This window comes from Periophthalmus magnuspinnatus, chromosome 8, assembly GCF_009829125.3.
Source record: "Periophthalmus magnuspinnatus isolate fPerMag1 chromosome 8, fPerMag1.2.pri, whole genome shotgun sequence".
Classification (NCBI taxonomy): domain Eukaryota; kingdom Metazoa; phylum Chordata; class Actinopteri; order Gobiiformes; family Gobiidae; genus Periophthalmus; species Periophthalmus magnuspinnatus.
The window spans coordinates 14,069,429-14,087,438 of NC_047133.1; the positions used below are offsets into that span (position 1 = coordinate 14,069,429).

Genomic DNA, 18,010 nt, shown 5'->3' on the forward strand with positions numbered 1-18,010 from the left:
CGTTTGGGGGCGTGTCCAGAGCGTTTTACGTCACGAGGCGGTAGGGCTATAAAAGCTCCAAAGCTAAACTCGAGCTCAGACCACAAACAGAAACTTACGTGACAACAACAGCTTTATTGTTTATAAAACTACACAAAGGGAGATATAAACACGATCTAACGGCACTTCACTTGACAGACTTTTTGAGGTAAGTTTATTCATATTTTAAACGTTTTCTGTTAGTTTCTATAAAAGTGTGTTTTAAAATCTTTTATTGTGCTAACCATGTGCCTTTAGATTACAATAGCCTATAAGTAAGAGGTCTGACACTGGAAAAAAAAACAGAGAAACATGATTTTAAGTGAAAATAAAATAAAAAAAAGTATTGGCAATCTCAGTCAATCTGGCAATAAAAACTTGGTTAACATTATCTTTTAAATGAAGCAGTATATACCTAAAAACAATGTGAACTGTTACTCTGTAAACTGTTAACATAATAATATTCATAGTAATAAAAAGTAAATTAAAGCCAGAGTATGTAACATTTTAGCCAGAAGGGGAACAAAAATAAAAGCATGATTTTATTAAGGTTCTTATTTTATTAAATTTTGGTTGTTACACTTGTTATTACACTGAAAAACATAGAAACACATGCAAACTGTGATGAAGCTTGCATCTCCACAAACCTGACTCTTACTTATTTCCATGGAAATATTGTTCCTTTGACTATAATCTTCCAGAGTATGGTATAAAACTTATCTATCTCCATAGAGAATGTTCCAAAGTATGGTTTTCACTTTCTTTTTCTATGGAATCATGCAGGTGATGTGCCACTTCCTGAAAGTTACATACTGTACTTTTAAGCAAACTAATTTGTAATATCCACAACTTATTCAATACATCATAACAACTTGGGTAACTGGTACTAATTAGACCATAACAAATACAGATTAAAGTTCCATTTTAAATTACCTACTTGTACCAAGCTGCTTTAACTTAACAAGAATGAAACTATATTAAGTTATACTGTGACATATTTTTACAGCCTCACACTTGAACATTTCTGTTGTCAAAGCCTTATGTAAAACTGAAAGTATTACACTATTGCACTTTCTATTTTCACTTTTTTCAAGTGTAACTTGATGAATCTGATGTTTACAGATTGTAAGTGACACATTGAACACCATATTGTAAAAGCTTTTTGTAGTGCAGACTTATTTTATTGGCATATTTTGGTATAGATGGTATGTTATGAATCTTGAACCTGTCATACTGACTCACATTATCACATAAGACAGGTCACACGGTTACAATATGGCTACCAAAAATAGACCCAAACTACATGGAGTTATGAAATACATTCTGGCAGTATAGTACAGTTGTGAATGTGAAAGAGAACAGAGGTTTAAGTAATAAAATCTCCAATTAAATATAATGTATAGATGCCACAAAATCAAATCATTTTAGATACATTTTAGAAGCAACAACTATGGAATGACAGTATTCAAAAGAGTATCAATAAATGGGAAATGCTGTAGATATAAGAAGTAGCAGTATGTTTACACACACACACGCACACACACGCACACCCCCACGCACACACCCCCCCCACACCCCCCCCCCCCACGCACCCCCCCCCCCACACACACACCCCCACACCCCCACACACACACCCACACGCACGCACACCCACACACACACACAAATACAACGCATTTTATTATCTAAAAAAAAAAAACTAGCAACAATCCCTAGCAACAACACACAACAATACTCATGAATATATTTTCTAGATGACACCTAAACAAAACAAAAAAAAATCTTACAATTTGGCTTTTTTGAACCTCGTACCTTCTGGTTAGCGAGCAAACACTCAACCCACTACATCACTGTCACTCAAAGATTGCATAAGCACCAAAGTAGGATTAGTCTAATCCGAAATCAAAATGTAACTTCTAACCAGTACAAGTACTTAAAAACACTAACCCAGGACTAAACCGATACCAAAGTCCTTTTATGTAGTTTCTATCTGACTGTACTGCTCTTATTCATTCCTATTACATGTTGCTGATTGGGCAAGAATGGGGAGGTGGGAGGGGCTTGGTGGGAAGAGTGGGCTGGGCTTTAAAGGAGCGCAGGAGGGAGGGGTGAGGGGGGTTCCCAGGCTCAGTGTTTCATCATGTGGCAGTTATGATTCAGAGGCAATTAGACAGTAGCGGACAGGTAGTTGATATATGCCCATAGAGATAAATACAAAATACACAGAATCCTTCTAGAAAGTTCTCTGTTACACCTTAAGACCTACTTCTGTCATAGTACTATTATGAAGGTTATACTTTTACCTTTTTGGTTAATTAGGAGTACTAGTATCCAAAAATTGTTCTCAAGTAACAATATGGTTACTTCAAAATAATATTACTCTAGTTTAAGTACAAAGTAGTGGTCCAAAAAGTAGGAGTAAAAAGTAAAAAAAAAAAAGTAAAAGGTGCATTTCTGTCCTGTGAATGTGACTTTTTTATTATCAATAATTGCTCAAATGAATATCTAGTTTCGATACTAGTTTTAGCATTGATTAGTATATCAATAAACACAACATTCAATTATCTGTCATATAATTTGTTGTTTAATTCTTTACAGGTGGGAAAACCTTAAATCCTCCATATCAGACACCCGCAACTACATCCTTGCTCCAGTGTGAGTGGAGCATGCAGTCCCAGAAGAAGCACCTCTTGGAGGGTCTGATCCAGGTGGGCCTCCTGCTCAGCCTGTGCGGGGTGCGTGTGGATGTGGAGCTGGAGCCGGGACCCTTACCCTGGTCCCACAGCCTGCTCCTAGGGCCCACCTCCGCCCTGACGCCCACACATCTCCACAATCTGAGGAATGCGCTGGAAGGTGGGGCTGAGCTGCACCCCAAACACCCAGACCTGGATGGATTCTTCACCTCCAGGCGTCTGCTGGGATGGGTGCGCTCGCTGGACAGACTGCAGGTGAGGAACGAAAACCCAGATACCAGTAGTTGGGAGAGTACTGTAAATCTGTACTCAAGTAAAAGTACAGTTACATATTAAAAAAATACTCCATTACAATTGCAAACAATGCTGCCAGTTTTGTATTTAAAAAGGGGGTATTAAAGTTCTGTGGCATATTAATTGCTAACACAGAGCATTTTCAAATCTAAATGTTATATTCAGCAACAACACCGTATTAGAATGTTTAATAAATTTCAGTTTTGTTTTTGCGCTATCACAACATAATCAGTATGCATCCTGCTAATGAAATTACTGCTCATCACTTAAGGTTTGTGAAATTCTAGTGTATCCTGTTTTTGTATATTTATGGAAAGTTACCATGTGGGAGCATGAGTGATGTAGGCTTGTACATGATCGTACTGCTAACTGTAAGGAATAGGTCCCGGGAGAGATCGCTAATTACTCAAACTTGTATGAGTGACATCTAAAACCTCTTCAGGCATGTTTTTGCTGAGTGAACAACTTTAGAACATGGTAGAAAGCTCCAAAAAGTTGATTTTGCATAACACCTCCTCTTTAAGTAAAAGTAAAAACTATGCATGATAAATCCTACTTAAAATACTAGCTGCTTTTTTACACAATTTTAGAAGCATTTTAGATGAGTCCTGTCAAACAGTTTAATTAATCAAGTTTTGTATAAAAGACTAAACAATCAATACATATATTTATTTTGAGGAAGCAATGGAGAAAGTATTTAAAACATCAACACAAATCTGCACCTATTGTTTTATCCTATTGATACTTTGTAGTGACATCATTTTGGGTGGTGTTGTACATGTATGTTTATGGTGGAATGGTCAGCAGTTACCATGGCGACACAATGCACACATTAGCAAACACTGTAAAGAAAAAAAAAGTTTTAAACTCAGAAAAATACAAAATGGATTTAAATAGCACATTTTCAGGAGCATGTGATCAATACGAGCGTTCATGCTCCTGTTAAGGTGTTTGATTTACAACAAAGAAGGTGAGAGTGAAAAACTGTTGGCTAATGCTAGCTTGTAACTGTGATTTTATATAAGAGGGACTTGTGTAATAGTAGAAATCATCTCACCTGTTCCAGTTCAACAGCTCTTTCTGGTCTGATTGTGTGAAAATAAGTCTAACAAGCTTCAGACTGAGCAGTGCTTACAGTTAGCATCATACCCCCAGGGAATATTGATGACAGCAGCTGCAAAGTATCAGTTTACATTGAAGCTGAAGTTGCATTGACCAAACTCAAGCAATTTGAATGGCCGGTATTAACATATCATAAGGACTGCAGTTATTTAGGTATTATAAGGTCCTCTGCACAGAACCTAACACACCCTGCTGCTGCTAACCCTGCAGTTTAAACCTCTACACATATGTTACAATGATCTCTGTGATGCAATGCAACTCTCTTTGTGCACCAGGTTCCTCAGGCAGAGCTGGAGACATGGCTGGTACAACAGGATCCCACTCCTCTACCTGTGAGACTGCTCCACACTGCCCCCAACAGGCTCATCCTGCCAGAGCAGACCAGAGACCAGGAGTGGGAGGAGCCTGGAGAGCAGACCAGAGACCACGGGTGGGAGGGGCCAGAGGACATCCACACACAGGTAAAACTGGCTTTATACCATGTTTGAGTAGTTTGGGTGTGGGTTCGATGGGACTGTATGTTCTCGTCTAACAACTATGGAGAAAAAAGCATATAAAACAATGTATTTATATAAAGACAGATTAAACTTGAGAATCGTAAGTTCAAGATGCTGTTTTTACATATAAATACAAAGAAATACAAATCTTCAGTTAACTCACTCCTCCTTTCTGCTGTTGTCCCATATAAATCCTTAACTAATCTAATAAAGTGATTAGAAAGTGATAAGACACCACTGACCGATTAATCGACTAAACGACTAAAGGTCTACAGTCCTAGCATTAGATCTAGAACATGTACAGAAATTAGTGTTTACCTTGTTGTAAAAGACTATAAAAGTATGTGTTTATTTCTCTACTAGCTTAAAAAGCGCTGTACCTGATTTTTACTGAGTTGAAAAATGTGAAAAACAGAACTAGCTGATTTTAAATGGTGTGTAGTGGCCCAAAGTTATTTCTCACTTACCTTGTGCATTCTGAGCATCCTAATTATTGACCGTGATAAGTTTATAAGCTCATTTCTTAACTTTCAAAGGCCAGAGCAGAGTTTGTTAATAACTATTAGCATGCAAATAGCACACCACTTTTATTTTATTTTAACTTTATTTTAATTTTAATAAAAGTGCTTTATAATTGGATGTAAACAGTATACAGTTGACCCTAAGTTATGCTTTTACACACAGGTGCTTAACTGTTGTTTACTGTAATAAAGTCAAATCTGTTTTGCCCCAGTAACAGTTTAGATTTAGGTAAACATTCATTAAATTTTAGGGAAGACTTATCCGTATTGCATTCAATGAGAAATCACCACTGCAACACCACTTCACATATCACACCTCGCCATCACTCACTACTAAATGACTTCAAAGCTAGCAGCTATGTTTAGCCTGCCTCTCCCTTCACCTCAGACATTGATGTATGAAACATGAGTCAGAGTTTAATGGGCGTCCGTCTATAATAATCCCTACTGAGTTCAACAGTACAGACCAGACAAACACCTTGGATTATGGACTGTTTAATATTGTCTCTTAAAAGCTGCCAAACAATTACTTAAGCCAACGTTTCATATTAAAACAAACATCAAGCATTAAAATCTAAAAGTCATAAGTGACTGTTCTTGATGTTTACCGTCTTAAAAACATAAAAAACAAAACTGAAACATTTGAAAATGTTTGCAGTGGTCCAAAGTTATTCCTCACTTGTGTCTTCTGAACATCCTAATTATTCACCACGATGAGTTTATAAACACTTTTCACAACTTTCAGAGGGCAGAGTGGAGCTTTTCCATCACACTAAAGCTAACAACTAGCATGCTAACCCAGCACCTCTTGATTATTGGACAGTAAAATGCTTGATAATTAAATGCAGACAGTACACAGGTTATTCATTTTGACCTGTGTACTGCTTATACAATATATCTGTACTGGGGTAAGACGTACTCAAATACATGGGATAAATAACTCTAAAAGCATTGTCAAGATTTTGTAAGATTTTAGTAGTGGATAAAACTCTAAAGGTGCACTGTGTAACTTTTCTGATGGAGGGAAGTCATCACGTGCTTAGTTGCCATACTGCACAACATTCCAGGCAAAACAATAACATCCCCATGGAGACAAGAAGCGCCGACTCCCTCCGTGAGAAAAACGTTCCATGGAGCACTTTTAATTCAATGTTTAACTGAAAATATCCCATTCTCCCCTCAGATTGTCAGCCCTTCATATAAAATTTTACCAGTTTAAGTAACAATAGTTCTAAGTTGTTGTATTGACTGAACTTATATCCAGTTATTGAAGCTGCGCTGAGTCATGCTGCCACAGTGCAGATGATGTCAGCAGGAGAAAGAGCATGGAACCAGTTCACAGGTCCTCCTCTTAAACACACACACCCAAACATCGCCTGGAAACCAATGTAAACAAACCAAAGCTTTTCAGACAGAGGGAGGGAGAGAGGGCAGCTTTGAAGTTCAGCTTGGGCTACGGAAAAAATACAATTGTGATTATTTGAGAAGGTAGTTTTAAAAGTCAGATTTCAGGTTTTAGAATTTTTGTGAGCAATTAGTAAAAAAAAAAAAAATCCAAACAGAAAATCAAGTTTTGTTATTAGGCCCATAAAATTACCATATTAATCTTAAGACTTTCAACTAACAACTGCCACAGTTTTATGATGTAATAGTAAAATAAATAAATAGTAAAATAAAAGTATAAATGAACAAAAGTGAAATTATTTAAACAGAGAAGACCATAAACCAGATCAACAAATCTGTAATATAACAAAAACTCAAACGGCCCTGTTAGTGCAAATGTTACAATAGCTTTTAAAAGTGGTGCTATTATTCATCCTCGTCAGTGTCATTGTTGAAAGGACTTGAAGCTACAAGTTTAATATGACAAGTTTGTGGAGCCAATCTCTAACAAATAATAAGGTAACGTGAGCAGCAGGCAGACACTGCTCAGAACAGTGTGTCCTCGGTGAGACTCGGGTCACACACATCTGAGGATACAGGTCCTACATAACATAGTGTACAAGACTGACCTAATGTACTGGACTCTTGCATCAGACAGACTGGCACTCTCTTAAAAGTGTGCTATAATGTTTCCGGTAGGCGGTCCAACACTAGCTTGTTTTTTCCCCAGTCTAGAATGCTCCACAGTATGGCATTACACTTATCTATCATGCATTACACTGTATTTTTTAAGATAAAATATGCATTCTAAGGCCCTCTGCACACAAGAGGATTTAGAAAAAGTTAGCCCTTTCAGCAGTTTAAGAGTCATCACAAGGCTCTGATTGGCTGTTGTAAGCTTGGTGTGAGTGGGGTGGCCTCTCCGCAGATCTGCCTGGTGGTGTCAATTGCTTGTCCTCAAGAGATGAGTTTAATGCCATACTGTGGAACATTTTAGGCTAAGAAAAAAAAAAAAACAAACGTGTGGGAGACACTCCACCAGAAAGTTAGTGAGCCTTTTAATGGCTTAACAAGTGTCATTTAGCTGTGAAAGTTGCATTAGTGTTGTGTTGGTGTCGTATCAGGGTGATCATTCTATACATAATAAGCTAAACCAGTGAGTGTATGCGTTATGGGTGCTACGTCAGGTCAGCAGTTTGAGGTGGCTTAGATGCATTTGGGAGCTTTGGTGTTTTGAAACCTGACCACTGCACAGTGCTGATGGCACACATTCAACTGGGGCTTTCCCAACCCTCCTGTTTACCTCCTCGGCTCATGAGGCAACAAACACGTCAACAAGTACTTTCTATCAGCTGGTCTGGGTGTACTGGTTCTGTTGACCAGGCTGGGTTACTTCACATTATGTTATTACTATGTTAAAGGTCCTCTATTATGCTGTACTGTGCTTGGGCTGGTAACAATACTATGGCATTGTTTCCCCCTCAAAAACACACCTGGACTTTTGTTTCATATCCTGCATGTCTACTTGAAGATACAGTTTTGTATCATGCTTTTGTACATTCATGGACATTTTTTGTGTAGGAGCGTGGGTGACGTAGGTTTTTGGGCTGAGCATTGCACCAAATCTTACAGCTAATCCTAAGGAGGGTTTGAATATGGCCTGAGAAATTTCTATAACATGCTAGAAAGCTCCAGAAAATCGATTTTTGCTTAATACCGCCTCTTTAAAAAAGAGCAATACAATAGAAATGCTGTTTGAAAATAAGAGACAAAGTCCTGTATTCTGGTGCATTTTAGCTAATCTTGTTTTCTAATAATAATGCGCCTATACCAGATTGGCCTATATACTTAAAACCATGCATCAAACCAGAGGCATATAAAAGAGTAGTTGTTTTATTTATTTCAATATTCAGTATAGTTTTGACACTAGTTTGGGTCCTGATCTTTATCTGGGTATCATTTTTTAATTTATTTATTAATTCTTGACAACTGAATTTGAATTCACGGTTTCCCTGGGGACAAGGTCATGTGGGACCATCGGGGGCAACAGGGTTCTCAGGTTCAATTGTTTTTGTCTGCTGTTGTATAAGTATTCTATTGACAAGTCTGTTTTAAAATCTTTATTTATAACCCCCTATAGGCTTTTGTAAGTGTCAGTGTGTCTGAGTATGTGCACCTGGCTGCCCTACATACACATAACCCTGTACATGTTACATATACATGTGGGGATACTCTCTGGTTTTTGGAAGAGGTGGGTAAAGTAGCTGCAGACTGACCTCAAGCAACAGTAATATCACTTTAAAGCCGCATTGTTTAACTTTTCTGGTGGAGTGTTTGCCTCTTGTCTCTGTGGGGATGATTGGTTTGCCTGGATGGTTTAATCTGTATGACATTAGATTATAGCATGAAGATATGTTGATTTTAACATCTCTGTCTAGACAAGCTAGTGGTGGCATCAGGTCAAGTTACAGGTCAGGTTTGTAAAAGTGAGTATTTTTATTATTTTTGTTTATAGCAATATAAAAACATAGAATTTGATCATTCAAACTATGTTTAATGCCATACTGTGGAACATTCCTGGCAAAGCAGTAACCTCTCAAATTATTTTAAATGCAACTTTAAAATAATTTAATAATAGGATTACTGTTACACAATATATTACTCATGTAAGAGTACTGTTATACTGCACAATATATTAGGAGTAAAAGTACATCTAACTGAGTAAGGGTTGTCAGGTCATGATGAGGGCATTTATTCTGGGTGCGTCTGTCACTGGGCAGGTGCAGACAGCAGCTGCTCCAGCCCATGTCATGTCTATACTGCGCTTGAACGTATAGGAGCATATGTGTTTAGAGTCTGTACAGCCTGATCAGTACAGGATCCTGAAGTGACCTGCAGCTCCTGAGAGGACCTGATACAAGGTCAAATCATAGATACTGAATAACTTTGAGAGCTTTTGCCACTCCTTTTTGGTCAAATAATTGATTAGCAGGACATTTCTTCGACTACAGCCCTAACTCTATGAAGGACCCCGAGTACCACGTTAAATGGATTAAAAGTTTTATTAAGAGTCTTTAAAAGAATATTTGATAAATACATTTTCATTTACAAATCCTTTTAGGGAAGCCCTTCTCAAATTGAATTACCGTCTCTGATTAGTGGCACTACTCGTCCTCTTGGCAAAATTTCAGTGCAAAAAGTGAGCAGATTAGTAACGAGCTCTGATTGGTTAGCACAGGTCAGTTTGATTGGCTAGAGCCTTGAGCGAGCTCTGGTGGCTGCACATGGAATACGTTGCTGATTAAAAACATGTAGGCAAGTTTCTATAGCACAATTCGTACACAAGGTAATTCAAAGTGCTTTACAGAATAAGAAAGACTGTATAGACTGTGTAGTCTATGGTAGAATATGAAATAAAGTGCACTCACAGCTCGAGCCATGAAAGCTCGAACTGTGCTAACCAATCACAGAACTCGTTACTAGTCTTCTCTTTTTTGCGCTTAAATTTTGCCAGGGGTGCCACAGAAAAGCTTATCAGAGCAGGTAATACAATTTGAGAAATGTTTCCCTAAAAGGATTTGTAAATAAATAAATCAATCAATCAACTTCTAAAATCATCTTTTAAAAACTATTTTAATAAAAGCTTTTGTTAATTTAACATGGCACTCAGGAACCTCCAAATAAATCCAGGACTAGACCAGGACTAGACCAGGACTAGGCCAGGACTAGGCCAGGACTAGGCCAGGACTAGGCCAGGACTAGGTCAGGACTAGGCCAGGACTAGGCCAGGACTAGGCCAGGACTAGGCCAGGACTAGGCCAGGACTAGGCCAGGACTAGACCAAGACTAGACCAGGACTAGACCAGGACTAGACCAGGACTAGACCAGGACTAGACCAGGACTAGACCAGGACTAGACCAGGACTAGACCAGGACTAGACCAGGACTAGACCAGGACTAGACCAGGACTAGACCAGGACTAGACCACCTCAGGACTAAACTGGGCTCAAACCAAGCCCAAACAAGTAGGCTACAAGTGTATGATAGTTTAGAACCTTGACCACAGAGACAAACTAAATATGTTTTTGATTTGGACACTAGGCTTTGTGCAAACTAAGCACTTGAACCAGTATATGCTTACACTGCATACTAGCATGTATAGTGTATATCGAACTATATGGATGTCCATTAAAGTTGTGTTCACATTGTAGAATTTGATGTCATCATTTCAGATGGAGGGCAGAGGTCTGATTAATATGAGAGACAATGTTTTTGAAAGAAATAATCAAACTTATGATCCACAAATGTTGCACCTTGGATTTCCTCATTACAATGAGCAGAGCGACAGTGATTACTGACCAAATTGTTGACCTCTTTAGAGAGGGCAGGGCTACAAGACAATTAAAATCTGTCCGTTTCTGACATTGGGCAGGCAGGGGAGCGCACAAGAAAGCACCATCTTGTTTTAAATGTGGGTGTGCTGTGAGACACCCTCTTCTCCCAGTGTCACCCATACCAGTCCTGTGGGCGCTGCCATAAGACCTCTATAAAACAGGTGTGCACATTCAATAACCAGTCAATGTCTCTCGCTCCCTCCTCTCTTTCTACATGGACGCTTCACTCATCTGAGCTCATGTTGTTGCTCTGTGTAGCAACCTCAGTGCACACTAGATTTAGTTCTGTTTACATTATGTTGGCCTTGTTCACATGCACTGCACGTTATTTCCCCCAAACACACACCATGAACCACGTGAGAGTCCATCAGCTAATCGCCAAACTTATTTCTATCAGACCTTCCCTCTTTCCCTCAGGGTGGTGCTTTCTTTCACCTGTGGCTAAATACACTATAATGACTGTAGGTGCTGGTGGCAGAGGAGAAAAGGCTCACCTGCGCAGACAATGCAATAGTCTCCTCCTGCCTCTAAGTTAAGTTCATCTGACAAGACAATTTGAATTGTCAAACAGCAGCTTTGTGGCACCCATTCATACAAATATGCATGATCTGAGCACATTTGCCAAATTCCAAGCACTTTTACTTAAATCAGACTACGTAGATAAGTCTGAGGTGAGCCACGTTCACACTTGCTCTGTTCCAGAGTACGAGTGGATCCGCTCTGTGATACTCATGCATGCAGGTGTGCACTGAGGGTCTGTCTCTCACTTGGCTGTTTGTACCTTCCCAAAAAAATTCTGCAGTTGCCCCTATACTGACCATAAACCTGGTCAACAAATCTGCAATCCGACAGTCAAACAGCTAATTCCATCATAGAATTCTGACCTGTCCTTATCTGATAGGTGTACAGACAACATGTGGACACAGCAGAGGACATGTCCCCACCACAGACACAGCAGATGGAGACAGAGGCGACAGAGGACTGGGGCCAAGAGGAGACTGAAGACAGGGGACAGACAGAGGATGAACAGGTAAAACTCTAATAACATAAACCTTTAGTCCATATTCCTAAGCAAAAATCACTTTTACTATTACAAAAATAAAGAAAATATGGAACGGCTTATTCTAAGCAAATGTAATCTACAGTAGGTTTAAAATATAAATCTTGAATTCTATTCTATTCATCCTCTTCAGGTTCACTGATGCTAGTTGCTTTTCATTTTGAATGCTTAGATTGGTCTCAAACAAGCTATTCATTCCAAGCCACAGCCACGATGTATATGATATATATTTAAGATGAACTGATCAAGAACAAGTTTGCACTTTAATGACTTTCAAAGTTGTACAATATGTTTTTAAGTCAACTTTCCATAGAGGAATATACCTATATTAATTTAGTAATTTCTCTAAATCCCCAAGTAAATAATGAAATAAATAAAAAGAAAGAAAAATGTAATAAATAAAATTATTGCAAGTTTCAATTCTGTTTTAGCTTTTTGTCAGATGTTTTGTGACTTAAAATTTTATCAAAGACAAAATGGACACATCTTCAGAACTATTTTATAATATTGGAGATGATATATCACCCACTTTTAATAGTTTTTCTATATACTGCAACTCCAAGATGAGTGCAGTAGATGTTTACATGGAGTTTTCCCACCTTGTGCAAATGAGGGGTCACAGGTCAGGGGTCAGAGGTGAGCAGAAGGGAAACATTAGTTGGACTTCTGTGAATGAAACTGTAGAGTCTTAAACAGACCATGAGTGACCCACAAAATGTCCACTTTCAAAAACACACAAGTCTCACATGGACAAAACTAGGCCACGTTACTGTTCATGCAAAAATATGAATAAGTTTGATTTAGTTTATTAATATTTCCTTAATCTGTAACTTTAAATTGGGATTTGTTTGGGAAGTGAGATGGGGGTCTGGCTAATGGGGCTGAATGGTTTGGGAAAAACATCTAACATTTTTCTGACAAGCATTGCGAATGTGATAAAATTTGTGATTTATATCTTAACGATGGCATTCAGTTCAATACTGAAATTATGGTACTTAAAAAAGCCTTCGCAATTTGCCAGTTCAAATAGTGACATTTTGATTTAATTTGCGATTGATCTTAGTTTTTATGGGAAATGTCTATAGTTGCAGCATTTCGGGGGGCAGCATTTTGCTAAGATATTTGATAAAAATAAAATAAAAAAGTGTCACATAATCTTGTATACAGGGGTATAAAATGGGACTTTTATGTTTAGTCTGTTCACTTTTTGACCAACACTTGTACTTCCATCTAAGATTTATTTACAGGCCTTTATTAAACTTTATTTATCATACAATAGTAACATTTCAATACTGCAAGATGAACAATTGAAACTAAACCTTAAATCTAGGTGTTACCTTTTTTTGTCATCTCCAGAGCTCCGCATCTCTCCAAGAATGTCTGCGTCTACTAGAGGCCTTCCCCCTCACACAGGAGGAGCAGGTAGGCCTACAGAGTGCTATACCAGAACAAGGATTTACAATGTGTTTTAACCTCCGTGCTAATGCTAAGGCAGCTATGTGTAAGTAACTATGTAACATGTTTCATAGGAGCTGGTGTGCAACTCAGGAACCCACAGCACAGCTCTGCCCCCTGCTCCTGCTGAGAGCACCACCACATACATGGAGCAGCAATGGCAGGACTTCCTGGACCTCATGGAGCCTGAGGTAACACCCACTAGGCAACAACATTTCTCTCTCAGAATGGCTGAACAGTAGAAATGATCTCATGGCTAAATAGAACAAGTCAAAGTGTGCAATCTCACAGTTATCACTATTAACTTACATTTGATATTAAATTATATTATATTATTATATATTAATATGTTTAAGCTTTAAATATGGACATAAAAGTTGGTTAAATATTACTTCTATATATTACTCTAAGACAGTAGTCAAACTGTTGCTCTTTGTAGAATCCTGGTGTTGACATGGTGGGCTTCCTGGAGCAGATGTCTCAGGTGACACCCTCAGCTGCACAAGGGGGCCCTCTAATGGACGGCTACCTGCAGCACGGTGAGCACGCCATGGCACTTTAAAATTGTGTGTATTATTCATTCACTCCACACTTAGTGGTGGTAAACTCCTATTGTAGCCATAGCTGCCCTGGGGCAGACTTACTGCAGTGAGGCTGTCGATCTGGACCATTGGCACACTCTTAGCACACTCACCCCATTTATACACAAGCCAGGTGGGTGAAATGCCTTTCCCAAGGACACAATGACTGTGTGCTAGAGCCACTGCTCCCTCACTGGGCACCTGGTATTCCAGTGCTGTCCCATCCAGGCCCAGTCCTGCTTAGCTTCTAAAATCAAAGATCAGATAGGGACACTTTTAAAAACATAAAATCTCTCAACTTTCTAATGTGATTAAATTAATTGCCCCTTATTTACCCCTTAAAGCTGACCTAACACTTCTATCTTCAGATGCACATTCAGAGCAAGAACTCCTCCCTCTGCTTCCAAGTGACCAATTGGATGACCCCACTCCTGCTCCCTTGCCCTCCTCCCTCTCCTCCAGCCTCCTCCCAGTGCATGGCCCCTCCCTCCTGCTGGGTGAGGAGGACCTGGATGGAGACCTGGATGGAGACCTGGAGGACCTCCTGGAGGGCGCTCAGATATTGGAAGAGATGAGTCTTCTAGACCTGGCTCTGGAGGAGGGCTTCGGGGAGGAGCTGAGTGAGAAGCTGGAGGAGCATGGATACTTGGACCCAGAACTCACCCGGCGCCCCAGCCAGCTCAGTCCAGACAGGAGCAGAGAGACGAGCGGGGACATGGAGGACATCCACACTATCCAGCCAGGTATTTTAACATCAGGTTTGCCTGATAAGCGTTTTTCCCATGGAATTGGACAGCTTTTTAAGAGCTGCCACAGGTGATAAATATTGTCCGCTGGCTTGGCCAGATCTATTTTCCATGTAAACAAAGATTTTAGAGTAGGCATGGGACGAAACTGAAATTTGGTGTCATGATTATCATAGCCAAAACAATTGCGATTAACGATTAGGTCACAATAATGTTCTGGATATGAATAATTACAATTTGAATTTTATTTATAGATTCCATATTTAAACAACTGTGGAAGTATTGTACTTTTTTATAAGTGAAAACAACAGTGATCTAAAGGAGACCATCAGGGAGAAGTATTTTTTTTTCCGCATGCCGATTATCACGATTATATAAAAAGAACGATTACTGTCAACCATTTTTTCCAGAATAAACAATATTATTTATTGTCTCATCCCAGTTTTAGAGTAATCCTAATGATAGAATTTTGGTGACAAAACTTCATCTCTAAAGCATCAGTGCTTTGTGGAGCTCTGGAGAGGGCAGGTCTGTGTCATCGGAGAAAATATAGTCGCACTGTACAGTGCGCAGATTATAGGTGTTTTTTTCAGATCCTCGTGGCAACCCTAATTAACATGGCATAGCTAATATTCATACCTCAATACAAAATTAACTGAATAGACTTTCATTTATTACACTTAAAAAGGTACACAGTATAACTTTTCTGGAGGATTTGTGAACTGCTCGTCTCTATGGAGATATTGCTATGCCTGAAATGTTCCACTGTATGGCATTAAAACGTCTCAATTTCATTAGTTGTTTATATGCTCAAAAATACATCAAAAAAACAAAACAAACATGGATTTTAATGGTTACTGGGCTCACCTCTCCACAGATCAGATCTGTAAGTCATCACCTGCTTAGAGATTGATAACAAAAATAATACTAAAAGGCCCCAATGTGGAAAACTCAACTCAAGGCAAAGCCATAACACATTCATGGAGAAGAATGTGTACCCTCTACTGGAAAAGTTGAGTGTGCAGCACATCTCACATGTGGGTGGTCAGGAAGGATGGATTTGAAAAAGAATATGTTCATTATGAACCAAGGTTAAAAATGTGATCACAGCTCCAACCAGCACATACTGTTGTTCTGTCCTTGGGCAAGGCAGTTCACCCACCTTAAAGGTGCAATATTATGTAACGTTTCTAGTGGAGGGTTTGCCACATGCTTTCCATGGAGATATTGTTTTGCCTAAACTATTGGAATATATTTTTCCAAGTACCAAAAGATCTAAACCAGGTTTATAAATTGGCTATTTCAGGTTTAAATTCAGGTTAAACCAGGCTTATAATTGGTCTATACCATTTCTATAGCAGGTATAACGAAGATTTTACCCAAGGGAGAGCAAGTGATTGACTTTAAATCAAGCAAACACTGAAATTGTAGAAGACATGAAGGCGCTCATGTACCACCAAGAGTACATATACAAGTTTGAGAAGCATTGGCCTAAACTGTTCCACAGCATGGCATTACATTTATCTAGCTTTGAGAGGCAAGCATTACATTGTGCCCCTTTTATCATTAGAAAAATGCTTTGTATTTATTTGTATGTATTTTAATTGATAAATGTGTTGGTGTAATTGCTGTTAGGAAAGACTGTTGGCTTAGATTTGCAGCCACATTTCCCTCAGTGCACCCCAGGGCAGCTGTGACTAGGGAAGCAGCTTGTCACCCCAGTGTGACTGAGGAGCCACTGAAAAATGCAATGTTGAGAGCTTTGATTGTTCTATTCTTGCTCATATTCATAGCCAAATACTAAAGTTTTCTTGTGTTGTGCAGATGATGAGGAGGAGCTGGACTCAGACTCTGGTCTGTCTCTCGACTCCAGCCACAGTCCTGCTTCTCCCAGCCAATCTGAAGCTTCCTCCTACTCCTCCTCTTCATCCACCAGCCGACCTTCTCCCATGGAGCTACAGGTCGCCGTCAAAGAGGAACCGCTGGACGAAGAGGAGCTAGGGGCCGTGGGCGGACACTACCACCCCCAACATGACTCCAAACACGTCTTCTCTTCTCCTTTCCACCCCGACCAAAAGCTCTTTGATGGTTTTCCCTGGCAGGAGCAGATCAGCCACGACCACACCTACAACCAGCCTTCTCGACTCTCACCTAAGATCTCCTCCAAGCATCTCAAATCCTCTCCCAAGCACGACAAACCATACCAGCTCCCTAAACACCTATGGAGCCGAGACGAGAGACGCGCCAAGGCCCTCAAGATCCCATTCTCCAATGATGTCATTATCAACCTCCCCGTGGAGGAGTTCAATGACCTTCTTGCCAACTATGATCTTAGCGAAGAACAGCTAAACCTGGTCCGAGACATTAGGCGACGCGGGAAAAACAAAATTGCGGCTCAGAATTGCCGAAAACGCAAAATGGACAATCTTCAAGGATTGGAGAAGGATGTGACAATGTTGAGAAGACGAAAATCACGACTTTTGAAGGATAAACAAGAAGCGTTGAGAACTCTCCAGGAGCTAAAGCAGCGTCTAAGCAGTCTGTACCAAGATGTCTTCTCCAGTCTGAGGGATGGAGAAGGTAGGCCTCTAGATGTCCATGAATATATGTTAAGTTTTGAGAGCGATGGGACCGTTGATGTGGTCTCCAGGAGGCAAGGCAGGAAAGAGAAGAGCAGACGAAAGCAGAAGGACAAGTGAGGAGCAACAGATGGATCAAGAGGTTGGGAAATCTTAAGAGAACAAAAATAAAGTTCTAAAATACGTCTAAAAAGGTGAAATTATAGCACGCCCAAAAAGACAAGAGCCAAAAGGCGAGAAGAAACTAGGAACAGAGTGAATGAAAGAGGAGTTTGAGGCGCTCAGTGATGGTCCTCTGAGGGAAGAGAACCAGAAGAGAGCAGGCCAACACCAAAGCGTTGGCCCTGTCTCGCAGTGCCAAAGGTAAATTGTCCAAGGGTCTTCCAGTTCAAAGGTGTGTACCAGGAGTGAACCAACTGTGAACTTTGGTCAAAAATATAACAAAAAGCAAAACAGATGACTTTAAATAGTCAAGTTTTTTTCATCCAAGTGTAAATGTTTTTTTTCCCCAACTTAAAAGTATACATATTAAAACATTAAAAGTATGCTTTAGATCAAGATAAATCATAATTCTTATTTGAAGTTAATGTTTCATTTTTATAGTCAAAAGTATTGTGGTCTTATATATTTGGATTTGAGTAGTTTGGATTCTTGCCTTTGTTTCCAAT

General features: G+C 39.5%; 1 protein-coding gene across 1 annotated transcript; it reads left to right on the forward strand.

Annotated features, from left to right (window-relative positions):
- Positions 1-77: 77 nt before the first annotated feature.
- Positions 78-17,469, forward strand: LOC117375440 (endoplasmic reticulum membrane sensor NFE2L1-like). Its single transcript, XM_033971733.2, has 9 exons — positions 78-187; positions 2,617-2,966; positions 4,403-4,588; positions 11,823-11,951; positions 13,338-13,403; positions 13,511-13,627; positions 13,876-13,975; positions 14,386-14,760; positions 16,588-17,469. Exons 2-9 carry the CDS (start codon positions 2,685-2,687, stop codon positions 17,460-17,462), a joined length of 2,130 nt encoding a protein of 709 aa, XP_033827624.1. The 5' UTR covers positions 78-187; positions 2,617-2,684; the 3' UTR covers positions 17,463-17,469.
- Positions 17,470-18,010: the final 541 nt, after the last annotated feature.

What these genes read in the sequence shown, in the direction of transcription:
- LOC117375440 (XM_033971733.2), top strand. Translation starts at nt 2,685, where the DNA reads ATGCAGTCCCAGAAGAAGCACCTCTTGGAGGGTCTGATCCAGGTGGGC. An exon ending in CCCTCACACAGGAGGAGCAG is followed by an intron (nt 13,404 to 13,510) that starts GTAGGCCTACAG and finishes CATGTTTCATAG; the next exon opens with GAGCTGGTGTGCAACTCAGG. An exon ending in CATCCACACTATCCAGCCAG is followed by an intron (nt 14,761 to 16,587) that starts GTATTTTAACAT and finishes TGTGTTGTGCAG; the next exon opens with ATGATGAGGAGGAGCTGGAC.